Genomic DNA, 13,451 nt, shown 5'->3' on the forward strand with positions numbered 1-13,451 from the left:
TAGATGGTGTGACCCCTGAGGTCACACAGCAGGTAAGCAACGGAGCTAGGATTTGCACTAAGCTTTGACTACCCGCAGAGCTGTGACTACCCGTGTCATGATGCTGGGCTGTCTTTCAGTCACTAACCACTTGGACATTTCCAGTTTAGAAGCAATCAGCCATGCTTCCCACATGCAACTCCTACACAAACTCTAAAATAAGTGTCACAGCTTTTTACTTTGTCATTTCCTTTTTCTAATAATCATATTAGGTACAGAAAAGAGCAAAGGAGTGTTCCCAAGCTCTCGATTTGATTCTGGACATTGATCGTGGAAGGCCAGTGAAGAATGTATTGGATTTAGAGTTTGAGGTGGAGCAACTGAAGGTGAGCTTAAGAAAAAGCCATTTCCCTTGTCGATCTGCACTGTTCCTTTTCATCTGCTTTTCTGGTGTAATGCAAAGTATGACATGACAGAGGGCTGCAAATTAAAAAAAAAGATATGCGAAATATTACAGCAATGAGGAATGCATTACATTGCACTAGATATGAAATGGCCAACAGCCAGCTTTGAGCTACAAAAATAGCAATTTCTCTGGTTCAACCCACTACCTCCAGGGGAAGTTGTGTAAGTTCTTGGATGGCGCTTCCACATTTTTGAGCTTGATTCTGAAATGGTGGTCAAAAGTTTTCAGCAGACTATTGAGAGGGGGTGGAGGACCATCCAAGTGGACAGCATGAACAAAGACCCAAAATTGTGTGTGGAGGGTGGAGTACAAGGGTTAGAGAGCATTAGAAGTACTTCAGTTCAGGCAGAAGATATGGTCTGTTCTCCTGATACAGAGAAGAGTTTTTGTCCCTTAGCCAGCCTCTCCCTCTCCTGCCTCCCTGCTTTTGTATAAGTTGTCCCCTTGGCTTGACACATTCTTCTCCCTGAGTCTTGCTTACTCTTCAAATCAGGCATCACCTCCTCCAGGAAGCTTTCTTGTACCCCACTGCCAACCCTGGGCTGGTGACTTATCTATCACGTGTGTTCCTTGGCACCACCCTGATGTATTTGCATCATGTGTCTGTATCTCTTTCTCCACTGGTGGACTGGGAGCCCATTGAAAATGGTCTACAGTGCCTGGCACAGAGCAGGTGCTCAACAGATATGCATGGAATGAGCACATGAATTAAACGTGGAGTGGGGAAAAGCAGAAGTCAGCAATAATGTTGGTGTTTCAAGTGTGGGTGCCTAGGAAGATCATCAAGGTCACTTTTGAACTTCTACGAATGCTCAACATGTATATTTGTGTGTATATATATGTATATGCATATATATGTACATACATGTGTATGTATATGTGTGTGTGAGTGCATGTGATTGTATGTGTGTATGTATTTCTTTTACAAGAAATCAGAGTACTTAACCATGTCCCTGAAATGAATAAGGATTTTATAATTTGAAAAACCATTCTATTCTAACCACCTGTGAGATAATGATGAATATATGTCATGCTCTTTCATATAGGACTCTATCGACAGGAATAAAATAGCAGTAATTGGACACTCTTTTGGTGGAGCCACAGTGATTCAGACTCTTAGTGAAGACCAGAGATTCAGGTAAGAGAAGGAGGCAAAGAAAGAAAACAGTAAGTTACTGGAAGAGGGAAAGCAATAACCCATGTGAGATAGAATATTTATCAAATTCTTAATGAGGAAAGGATCCTTCAGGGTTTATAAGTCTGTTCTTTTGCCTCCATAAAGTACCTTATATGAATTTTCCCAGACAGAAACCATCTACTTTACTTGCTATTAAAAGCTTTCCCCATTCCTATATATTTTCCCTCATCATTCTTATTTATCTGCTTAAGGGCTTAATATTTTCACTTGGAAATTTATCCTTATATATACATTTTATCTATGACATAATGGTTGTGATATCAGTAATGTATCTTATAGTACTTCTAGATTTCCCCAATATGCAAGGCATTTTTAAATTATTTTTTTTTCCATCTTTAAGATCGATAGAGGTCTTGGGGCATCTGGGTGGTTCAGTCAGTTAAGCATCTGACTCTTGGTTTCAGCTCAGGTCATGATCTCAGAGTCCTAAGAACAAGTCCCAGGTTGGACTCTGCACTCAGTGCAGAGTCCGTTTGAGATTCTTTCCCTCCTCCTCTCCCTCCCCCTCTGCTCCTCCCTCCACTGGCTCTCTCTCTTTCTCTCTCTCTCTCAAATAAATAAATGAATAAATACATAAAATCTTTTTTAAAAAGATGGATAGAGGTCTTAAATTACAGTTGGTGAGAGTCAGGACCAGACGCCAGTCTTATAACTTGAAAATATTTTCTTTCTTGAACCACGGCATCACAGACTTGATGAGATCATGAAGAGCCAACCATCTAGAAAATGGGTAGGACCCTTTGTGAAACTTCATCTCACAAATTTTTAAAATCAGTTTCCATAAGGGAATTCTCTTTTTTTGCCCATTTCTCACATAAAGTGGAGTATCCAAAAGGTCCAGAAACATAGGATAAACTTACTTGTAAAAAGCAAGTTACATTTTCAAATGATATACCCCGTATGTTTTTCTTCAACCTCCAGACACTTTTCCAGGTGAAGTACCTCGAAATATAAAGCAACTGGTCCAACAGTTAACTGTGAAAAAGGCATAATAAATTGACAGCAGAGTGTCCAGAAGGTCTGGAAACATAGGGGCAATAGGGCATATATTGTATGTCTGCAGACACCCCACAATTTTGGAGAAATTGTTATTTAAGAATTTATTTTGAAAGCAATGTAGCAAAAATGAATAAAACATTTTAAGGATACTCTATCGTTCTAAAGGTCACAATTCCTAAATGTCTCCTAAAGAAAATGATTATATAATTCCAAGTCTGCTACCTTATAAAGCTAATCATATTCCCTTCCCACACTGAGGTATAATACCAGTGAGATAACCCATAATAAACCAGGATGGTATATGCCCATTAAACCTAACATCATTAGAAATTCCACATGTCAGTCAGCGTGTAACCAGCCTTCTTTTGTCATTGTCCCCAAACTCCTGCAGGTGCGGGATTGCCCTGGATGCTTGGATGCTTCCACTGGATGATGAGATATATTCCAGAATTCCTCAGCCCCTCTTTTTTATCAACTCAGAACGGTTCCAGTATCCTGCTAATATCGAAAAAATGGAAAAATGCTACTCACCTGGCAAAGAAAGAAAAATGATTACAATCAGGTAAATATTAGTAAGTGATTTATTTCATCATCTGAAACAGAAACTTGAAACTTGGATAAACACCAAAAGACACCATTTGGTAGGCATGATAGAATTGTTAAATTCATTGTTTAGACTTTCAGTGAGGGAGAATATTAGATAATTTCAGGGTCTAAGTGCATTTATGCTTGCTCTTTTTTAAAATGCAGATGTTTTGAGTAGTTTTTTTTTTATGTTATGTTAGTACATCACTAGTTTTTGATGTAGTGTTCCATGATTCATTGTTTGCATATAACACCCAGTGCTCCATACAATACATGCCCTCCTTAATACCCACCACTGGGCTACCCCATCTCCCACCCCCCTACCCTTTGAAACCCTCAGTTTGTTTCTCAGAGTCCATAGTCTCTCATGGTTCATCTCCCTCTCTGATTCCCCCCCTTCATTTGTCCCTTCCTTCTCCTAGTGTCCTCCATGCTGTTCCTCATGTTCCACAAATAAGTGAAACCATATGATAATTGTCTTTCTCTGCTTGACTTATTTCACTTAGCATAATCCCCTCCAGTTCCATCCATGTTGATGCAAATGGTAGGTATTCATCCTTTCTGACGGCTGAGTAATATTCCATTGTATATATGGACCACATCTTCTTTATCCATTCATCTGTTGAAGGGCATCTCGGTTCCTTCCACAGTTTGGCTATTGCGGACATTGCTGCTACGAACATTGGGGTGCATATGGCCCTTCTTTTCATTACATCTGTGTCTTTGGGGTAAATACCCAGTAGTACAATTGCTGGGTCATAGGGTAGCTCTATTTTTAACTTTCTGAGGAACCTCCATACTGTTTTCCAAAGTGGTTGCACCAGCTTGCATTCCCATCAACAGTGTAAGAGGGTTCCCCTTTCTCCACGACCTCTCCAACATTTGTTGTTTCCTGTCTTGTCAATTTTTGCCATTCTAACTGGTGTAAGGCGGTATCTCAATGTGGTTTTGATTTGAATTTCCCTGATGGCTAATGATGTTGAACATTTTTTCATGTGTCTGTTAACCATTCATAGAGAAGTGTTTGATCATGTCTTCTGCTCATTTTTTGACTTGATTATTTGTTTTTTGGGTGTTGAGTTTGAGAAGTTCTTTATAGATCTTGGATACCAGCTCTTTATCTGTAGTGTCATTTGCAAATATCTTCTCCCATTCCGTGTGTTGCCCCTTTGTTTTGTTGACTGTTCCTTTGCTATGCAGAAGCTTTTTATCTTGATGAAGTCCCAAAAGTTCACTTTTGCTTTTGTTTCCCTTGCCTTTGGAGATGTGTCTTGAAAGAAGTTGCTGTGGCTGATGTCGAAGAGGTTACTGCCTGTTCTCCTCTAGGATTTTGATGGATTCCTGTCTCACAATGAAGTCTTTCATCCATGTAGAGTTTATCTTTGTGTATGGTGTAAGAGAACAGTTGAATTCCATTCTTCTGTATATAGCTGTCCAATTTTCCCAGCACCATTTCTTGAAGGGACTGTCTTTTTTTCCATTGGATATTTTTTCCTGCTTTGTAGAAGATTAGTTGACCATAGAGTTGAGGGTCCATATCTGGGCTCTTTATTCTGTTCCATTGATCTATGTGTCTGTTTTTGTGCCGGTACCATACTGTCTTGAGTAGAGTTAATGTAAGTTCTTCATATACTGATCATTAAAATTTGCATTAGGATACATGCTATTTTTATTTAAACACAAGAGCAGGCTTATGCATTTGGGGGCTGGGGTAGGGAGAAGTATTCCATCATCAGCCTAGACTGGGAACTCTTTGGGAAAAAGGGCAGAGAACTGAGATCTGCAGTGTGTACCTGTTTAGAAAGAATATGAATTTATAAATTCCCCCAAAGCTATAATCGGATGCCCTGGAACATCAGTGATATGCTGATATCATGGGTGTGAAAAAGAAACCCCAATAGAGTTTTGAACTCACAGTGTGATGTTCCAAGGTAGGGCTCATCCCTCTTCTGAAATCTGGTTATTTCGAAGAAGAAAAAAAGATGGGGGGGGAAGGAAACATAAACCGTATAGGCAATAAACCCTATGGGGTCAGAGAATGGTGTGTTCTCCACCTGAGGTGTTCAGGAGAGGCTGCTTGGAAGACATGGGAGTAGAATTTGTCTTGAAGGATCAAGAGACTTTAGAAAAAAAATGAGGAGGGTCTAGGTAGTTTAGTTAAGGACCTCAATTTAGCTTCAAGTTAGTTAAGGACTTCAATATTTGGATGCACAAGTCTATTTAATTTAACTTTATTTTTTAAAATAATTTTTATTGTTATGTTAATCACCATACATGACATCATTACTTTTTGATGTAGTGTTCCATGATTCATTGTTTGTGCATAACACCCAGTGCTCCACGCAGAATGTGCCCTCTTTAATACCCATCACCAGGCTAACCCATCCCCCCACCCCCCTCCCCTCTAGAAACGTCAGTTTGTTTTTCAGAGTCCATCATCTCTAATGGTTCGTTTCCCTCTCCAACTTACTCCCCTTCATTCTTCCCCTCCTGCTATCTTCTTCTTCTTTTTTTTTTTCTTAACATATGTTGCATTATTTGTTTCAGAAATACAGATCCGTGATTCATCAGTCTTGTACAATTCACAGTGCTCACCATAGCCACATACCCTCCCCAATGTCTGTCACCCAGCCACCCAATCCCTCCCACCCCCCACCACTCCAGCAACCGTCAGCTTGTTTCCTGAGATTAAGAATTCCTCATATCAGTGAGGTCATATGATACATGTCTTTCTCTGATTGACTTATTTCACTCAGCATAACACCCTCCAGTTCCATCCACGTCGTTGCAAATGGCAAGATCTCATTCCTTTTGATGGCTGCATAATATTCCATCGTGTATATATACCACATCTTCTTTATCCATTCATCTGTTGATGGACATCTTGGCTCTTTCCACAGTTTGGCTGTTGTGGACATTGCTGCTATAAACATTGGGGTGCACGTACCCCTTCGGGTCCCTACATTTGTATCTTTGGGGTAAATACCCAGTAGTGCAATTGCTGGATCGTATGGTAGCTCTATTTTCAACTGTTTGAGGAATCTCCATAATGTTTTCCAGAGTGGTTGCACCAGCTTGCATTCCTACCAACAGTGTAGGAGGGTTCCCCTTTCTCCACATCCCCGCCAACATCTGTCGTTTCCTGACTTGTTAATTCTAGCCATTCTGACGGGTGTGAGGTGGTATCTCATTGAGGTTTTCATTTGGATTTCCCTGATGCTGAGCGATGTTGAGCACTTTTTCATGTGCCTGTTGGCCATTTGGATGTCTTCTTTGGAAAAATGTCTGTTCATGTCTTCTGCCCATTTCTTGATTGGATTATTTGTTCTTTGGGTGTTGAGTTTGGTAAGTTATTTATAGATTTTGGATACTAGCCCTTTATCTGATATGTCATTTGCAAATATTTTCTCCCATTCTGTCGGTTGTCTTTTGGTTTTGTGGACCTTTTCTGTTGCTGTGCAAAAGCTTTTTATCTTGATGAAATCACAATAGTTCATTTTTGCCCCGGCTTCCCTTGCCTTTGGCGATGTTTCTAGGAAGAAGTTGCTGCGGCTGAGGTCGAAGAGGTTGCTGCCTGTGTTCTCCTTTAGGATTTTGATGGACTCCTGTCTCACGTTTAGGTCTTTCAACCATTTGGAGGCTATTTTTGTGTGTGGTGTAAGGAAATGGTCCAGTTTCATTCTTCTGCATGTGGCTGTCCAATTTTCCCAACACCATTTGTGGAAGAGACTGTCTTTTTGCCATTGGACATTCTTTCCTGCTTTGTCAAAGATAAGTTGACCATAGAGTTGAGGGTCCATTTCTGGGCTCTCGATTCTGTTCCATTGATCTATGTGTCTGTTTTTGTGCCAGTACCATACTGTCTTGATGATGACAGCTTTGTAATAGAGCTGGAAGTCCGGAATTGTGATGGCGCCAGCTTTGCTTTTCTTTTTCAATATTCCTCTGGCTATTCGGGGTCTCTTCTGGTTCCATACAAATTTTAGGATTATTTGTTCCATTTCTTTGAAAAAGTTGATGGTATTTTGATGGGGATTGCATTGAATGTGTAGATTGCTCTAGGTAGCACTGACATCTTCACAATGTTTGTTCTTCCAATCCATGAGCATGGAACGTTTTTCCATTTCTTTGTGTCTTCTTCAATTTCTTTCATGAGTATTTTATAGTTTTCTGAGTACAGATCCTTTGCCTCTTTTGATAAATTTATTCCTAGGTATCTTATGGTTTTGGGTGCAATTGTAAATGGGATCGACTCCTTGATTTGTCTCTCTTCTGTCTTGTTATTGGTGTATAGGAATGCCACTGATTTCTGTGCATTGATTTTATAGCCTGCTACTTTACTGAATTCCTGTATGAGTTCTAGCAGTTTTGGGGTGGAGTCATTTGGGTTTTCCACATACAGTATCATATCATCTGCAAAGAGTGAGAGTTTGACTTCCTCTTTGCCGATTTGGATGCCTTTGATTTCTTTTTGTTGTCTGATTGCTGTGGCTGGGACTTCTAATACTATGTTGAACAGCAGTGGTGAGAGTGGACATCCCTGCCGCGTTCCTTAGGGGAAAGGTTCTCAGCTTTTCCCCATTGAGAATGATATTCGCTGTCGGTTTTTCATAGATGGCTTTTATGATATTGAGGTATGTACCCTCTATCCCAATACTCTGAAGAGTTTTGATCAAGAAAGGATGCTGTACTTTGTCAAATGCTTTTTCTGCATCTATTGAGAGGATCATATGATTCTTGTTCTTTCTTTTGTTAATGTATTGTATCACGTTGATTGATTTGCGGATGTTGAACCAGCCTTGCAGCCCAGGGATAAATCCCACTTGGTCATGGTGAATAATCCTTTTCATGTACTGTTGGATCCTATTGGCTAGTATTTTGGTGAGAATTTTTGCATCCATGTTCATCAAGGATATTGGTCGGTAATTCTCCTTTTTGATGGGGTCTTTGTCTGGTTTGGGGATCAAGGTAATGGTGGCCTCATAAAATGAGTTTGGAAGTTTTCCTTCCATTTCTATTTTTTGGAACAGTTTCAGGAGAATAAGTATTAATTCTTCTTTAAATGTCTGATAGAATTCCTCTGGGAAGCCATCTGGCCCTGGGCTTTTGTTTTTTGGGAGATTTTTGAAGACTGCTTCAATTTCCTTAGTGGTTATAGGTCTGTTCGGGTTTTCTATTTCTTCCTGGTTCAATTTTGGTAGTTGATACATCTCTAGGAATGCACCCATTTCTTCCAGGTTATCTAATTTGCTGGCATAGAGTTGCTCATAATATGTTCTTATAATTGTTTGTATTTCTTTGGTGTTGCTTGTGATCTCTCCTCTTTCATTCATGATTTTGTGGATTTGGGTCATTTCTCCTTTCTTTTTGATAAGTCTGGCCAGGGGTTTATCAATCTTGTTAATTCTTTCAAAGAACCAGCTCCTAGTTTCGTTGATCTGTTCTACTGTTCTTTTGGTTTCTATTTCATTGATTTCTGCTCTAATCTTTATTATTTCTCTTGTCCTGCTGGGTTTAGGCTTTATTTGCTGTTCTTTCTCCAGCTCCTTTAGGTGTAGGGTTAGGTTGTGTATTTGAGACCTTTCTTGTTTCTTGAGAAAGGCTTGTATTGCTATATACTTTCCTCTCAGGACTGCCTTTGCTGTATCCCAAAGATTTTGAACAGTTGTGTTTTCATTTTCATTGGTTTCCATGAATTTTTTTAATTCTTCTTTAATTTCCTGGTTGACCCATTCATTCTTTAGTAGGATGCTCTTTAGCCTCCATGTATTTGAGTTCTTTCCGACTCTCCTCTTGTGATTGAGTTCTAGTTTCAAAGCATTGTGGTCTGAAAATATGCAGGGAATAATCCCAATCTTTTGGTACCAGTTGAGACCTGATTTGTGACCTAGGATGTGATCAATTCTGGAGAATGTTCCATGGGCACTAGAGAAGAATGTGTATTCCGTTGCTTTGGGATGGAATGTTCTGAATATGTCTGTGAAGTCCATTTGGTCCAGTGTGTCATTTAAAGTCTTTATTTCCTTGTTGATCTTTTGCTTAGATGATCTGTCCATTTCAGTTAGGGGGGTGTTAAAGTCCCCCACTATTATTGTATTGTTGTTGATGTGTTTCTTTGCTTTTGTTATTAATTGCCTTATATAATTGGCTGCTCCCACGTTAGGGGCATAGATATTTACAATTGTTAGATCTTCTTGTTGGATAGACCCTTTAAGTAGGATATAGTGTCCTTCCTCATCTCTTATTACAGTTTTTGTTTTAAAATCTAATTTGTCTGATATAAGGATTGCCACCCCAGCTTTCTTTTGGTGTCCATTAGCATGGTAAATGGTTTTCCACCCCCTCACTTTCAAGCTGGGGGTGTCTTTGGGTCTAAAACGAGTCTCTTGCAGACAGCATATTGATGGGTCTTGTTTTTTAATCCAATCTGATAGCCTGTGTCTTTTGATTGGGGCATTTAGCCCATTTCCATTCAGGGTAACTATTGAAAGATATGAATTTAGTGCCATTGTATTGCCTGTGAGGTGACTGTTACTGTATATTGTCTGTGTTCCTTTCTGATCTATGCTGCTTTTAGGCTCTCTTTTTGCTTAGAGGACCTCTTTCAATATTTCTTGTAGGGATGGTTTTGTGTTTGCAAATTCCTTTAGTTTTTGTTTGTCCTGGAAGCTTTTTATCTCTCCTTCTATTTTCAATGATAGCCTAGCTTGATATAGTATTCTTGGCTGCATATTTTTCTCGTTTAGTGCTCTGAAGATATCATGCCTGTCCTTTCTGGCCTGCCAGGTCTCTGTGGATAGGTCTGTTGCCAATCTAATGTTTCTACCATTGTAGTTTACATATCTCTTCTCCCGAGCTGCTTTCAGGATTTTCTCTTTGTCTCTGAGACTCGTAAGTTTTACTATTGGATGTCGGGGTGTTGACCTATTTTTATTGATTTTGGGAGGGGTTCTCTGTGCCTCCTGGATTTTGATGCCTGTTTCCTTCCCCACATTAGGGAAGTTCTCTGCTATAATTTGCTCCAATATACCTTCTGCCCCTCTCTCTCTTTCTTCTTCTTCTGGGATCCCAATTATTCTAATGTTGTTTTGTCTTATCGTATCGCTTATCTCTCGAATTCTGCCCTCGTGATCCTGTAGTTGTTTATCTCTCTTTTTCTCAGCCTCTTTATTTTTCATCATTTGGTCTTCTATATCGCTGATTCTTTCTTCTGCCTCATTTATCCTAGCAGTTAGTGCCCCCATTTTTGATTGCACCTCATTAATAGCCTTTTTGATTTCGACTTGGTTAGATTTTGGTTCTTTTATTTCTCCAGAAAGGTTTCTCTAATAACTTCCACACTTTTTTCAAGCCCAGCTAGTATCTTTAAAGTCACGATTCTGAACTCTAGGTCCGACATCGTACTAATGTCCGTATTGAGTAGGTCCCTGGCAGACGGTACTACCTCTTGTTCTTTTTGCTGAGGTGATTTTTTTCATCTTGTCATTTTGTCCAGAGGAGAACAGATGAATGAGAGAACAGAATGCTAACAGGTGAACAATGTCTCCAGCAAATATACTCTATACGAATCAGAAAAGACCTGAAAGCAGGGGACAAGAAAGGGAAAGAAAGAAGAGAGAAAAAAAAAAAGGAAAAAGAAAAAGATAAAAACAAACAAAAACAGAACAAAACAAAAAAAAAACAGAATATGATCAAATATGATCAGGCTAGTGCATAGATCAGTGCCACACACTAGCTTTTGGGCATATTTTGGTCTGTTAGAAGAAAGTGCCTGCTAAAATTTTAAAGGAAGACTTATATATGTACAAAATAAGGGTTGTTACAATGAAGGGATGGCAGATGACCGTAAAGATGAAAATTATAAAAGATTTTATAAAAGGACTTGATAAGATAAGAAGTTGTTTTTTAAAAAGAAAGAAGATTTAAAAAGAAAAAGAAAAAAAGAAAAAAAGAAAAAAAAAGCGAGAGAATGTTATCAGGCAGGAGAATAGAACAAAGCCATACACTAGTGATTTAGGGTATATTTTGATCTGTTAGAAGAAATTGTATCTCAAAATTTTAAAGAGAGAACAGCTTATATATATATGCCAAAAATAAGGGTAACTACTATGAAGGGATAAAAATATGACTCTAAAAATGAAAAATAAAAAATGTTTTTTTTAAAAAAGGGATTGATAAGATGTTGTTTGAAAAAGGGAAAAAGAAAAATTCAAAAAAAAAGTTAAAAAAATTAACTTTGAAAAACTAATGAATTATGGTAAAAAAGCCCTGAATTCTATGTGCAGTATTCCCCTAGCGCTGCTGGAGTTCTCCCGTTCTCCTTGATCGGTAAACTTGGTCCTGGCTTGCTGGCTGTTCGTGCTGATCTTCTGGGGGAGGGGCCTGTTGCCATGGTTCCCAAATGTCTTTGCGGAGGCTGAATTGCCCCACCCTTGTCGGTCCGGGCTAAGCAAGCTGCTCCGGTTTGCTCTCAGGAGCTTTTGTTCCCTGCAAGCTCTCAGTACAGCTTTGGAGGACCAGGGTGAAAATGGTGGCCTCCCAATCTCCGCCCGGAGGAGCTGAGAACTCGGGGCCCTGCTCCTCAGTGCGCCCCCAGAGAAAAGCAGTCACTCCCATCTCCCCGGTCTCCGGCCGCACTCCGTGCTCACCCGGCCTGTGACCCAGTGTTTCTATGTCTGGCACCCGACCCGGTGTGGAGTCTCCAAACCCAGTAGATCCCTGCGGTGCGCTCCCACGCCGCTCCTCCCAGGGGAGGAAGGGGAGTCTCCCTGGCTCTGCCGCTGGGTCCCTGCTGGAGGCGCAGTGGCCCGACTGGGCCGCGGATCACAGTTTATGGCCACCCCGAGCTGAGAGCCCGCGCCTTGGCTCCGTCTCTGCAGCTGGCTTCCCCGCTCTGATACCTGGGAGCTCTGGCGCACTCAGGAACCCCCAGTCTCTCTGTGACCCCGAGGGTCCTGAGACCACACTGTCCCGTGGGGGCTCCACCCCCCCGCTTAGCCACTGGAACGACGTCCCTCAGCGGAGCCGACTTCTAAAAGGTCCGATTTTGTGCTCCGCGGCTCTAGCACTTGCCAGAAGTGGCCACGGAGGCCCCCTCCCCTGCCGTCTATCCTCCCGAATATCGCCTCGGATTCACTTCTCCGCACGTCCTACCTTCCCGAAAGTGGTCGCTTCTCTGTTCAGAGAGTTGTTGCTACTCTCCTCTTCGATCTCCTGTTGAGTTTGTAGGTGTTCAGAATGGTTTGATCCCTATTCAGCTGAATTCCTGAGACCAGACAAAATCCAGGTCTCCTACTCCTCCGCCATCTTGCCACACCCCCCTCATCTATTTAATTTTAAAATAGAAATAATGCAGAATGCCTAGCCTGCCTCAATCCCACTTCCTTACTAGGCTCTTACTCTACATCTTTTCCTTCTTTTCACTGCTAGGAACCTGGAAAGAATAGTCCATCCTTACTTCCATTTACACTTTTTTTTTAATTAATTTATTTTTAATTTAATTTTATTATGTTAAGTTAGTCACCATACAATACATCATTAGATTTTGTGTCCATTTACACTTTGATTCTTGTGGGCTAGCTTCCAAAACCCCCACCAGTGTACTGAAACTGGCCCTACTGAGGACATAAAAAGCCCAGCAGCCTATTGCACCTGGACCTTGCTCTCTGCATCCATTTGACCTTGACCTTGTAGACTTCCTTATTTCTCCTTCCCGGGATACTACAACCCTGTTTGCTGCTCCTCTCATCCTTTAGACTGCTCCCTCCCTTTCTCCCCCACCATCTCCTCCTGAGGCCATTCCTCCCCTGTCGGTAGCATCCGGGCTTCTGCTCCTGACCCTGTTTCTCCCTGCTTTGTGCTTCTGACACGCAGGTTGTGATCGGAAGCAGGGAAGGAGGAACGGGAGGCAGGTGGCTCTGGTTCGGGTATAGATAACAGAGGGTGGTGGTCAGCTTATAAGCAGCAGCAAAATGAAGAGGAAGAGGTGTACCAGGTGGGACTGGAAAGATGTGTTCTAACCTTGGAATCTCTTAGCTTGAGCCAGGGAAATCTGGGTAGAGATGTCTGTCCACACACTGGGAAAGTAGAGAATTTGTGTATTATACATGAAATCTTTGGAGTAGATAAGACCACCCAGTGGGTAAAAATTGGTCTGAGAACAGAATCTTGAGGAATGTCTATATGTATGTGAAGAGCCAGTGGAGAACAGAGTGGTTAGGGGAA

General features: G+C 40.9%; 1 protein-coding gene across 2 annotated transcripts in view; it reads left to right on the forward strand.

The window, feature by feature from the left end:
* PLA2G7 (phospholipase A2 group VII) overlaps window positions 1-13,451 on the forward strand; it is a 48,644-nt gene that overhangs the window by 33,019 nt on the left and 2,174 nt on the right. For both annotated transcript variants that reach the window (XM_028097696.2, XM_028097700.2), the window contains 3 exons: window positions 252-365; window positions 1,492-1,583; window positions 3,034-3,204. In XM_028097696.2, coding sequence (XP_027953497.1) covers window positions 252-365; window positions 1,492-1,583; window positions 3,034-3,204 — 377 coding nt within the window. The remainder of the gene's footprint in view (window positions 1-251; window positions 366-1,491; window positions 1,584-3,033; window positions 3,205-13,451) is intronic.

The sequence above is a fragment of the Eumetopias jubatus genome, unplaced genomic scaffold (genome assembly GCF_037043125.1).
Source record: "Eumetopias jubatus isolate StellerSeaLion01/CBP00866 unplaced genomic scaffold, mEumJub1_p1.0 scaffold_6, whole genome shotgun sequence".
NCBI classification, from domain to species: Eukaryota; Metazoa; Chordata; class Mammalia; order Carnivora; family Otariidae; genus Eumetopias; species Eumetopias jubatus.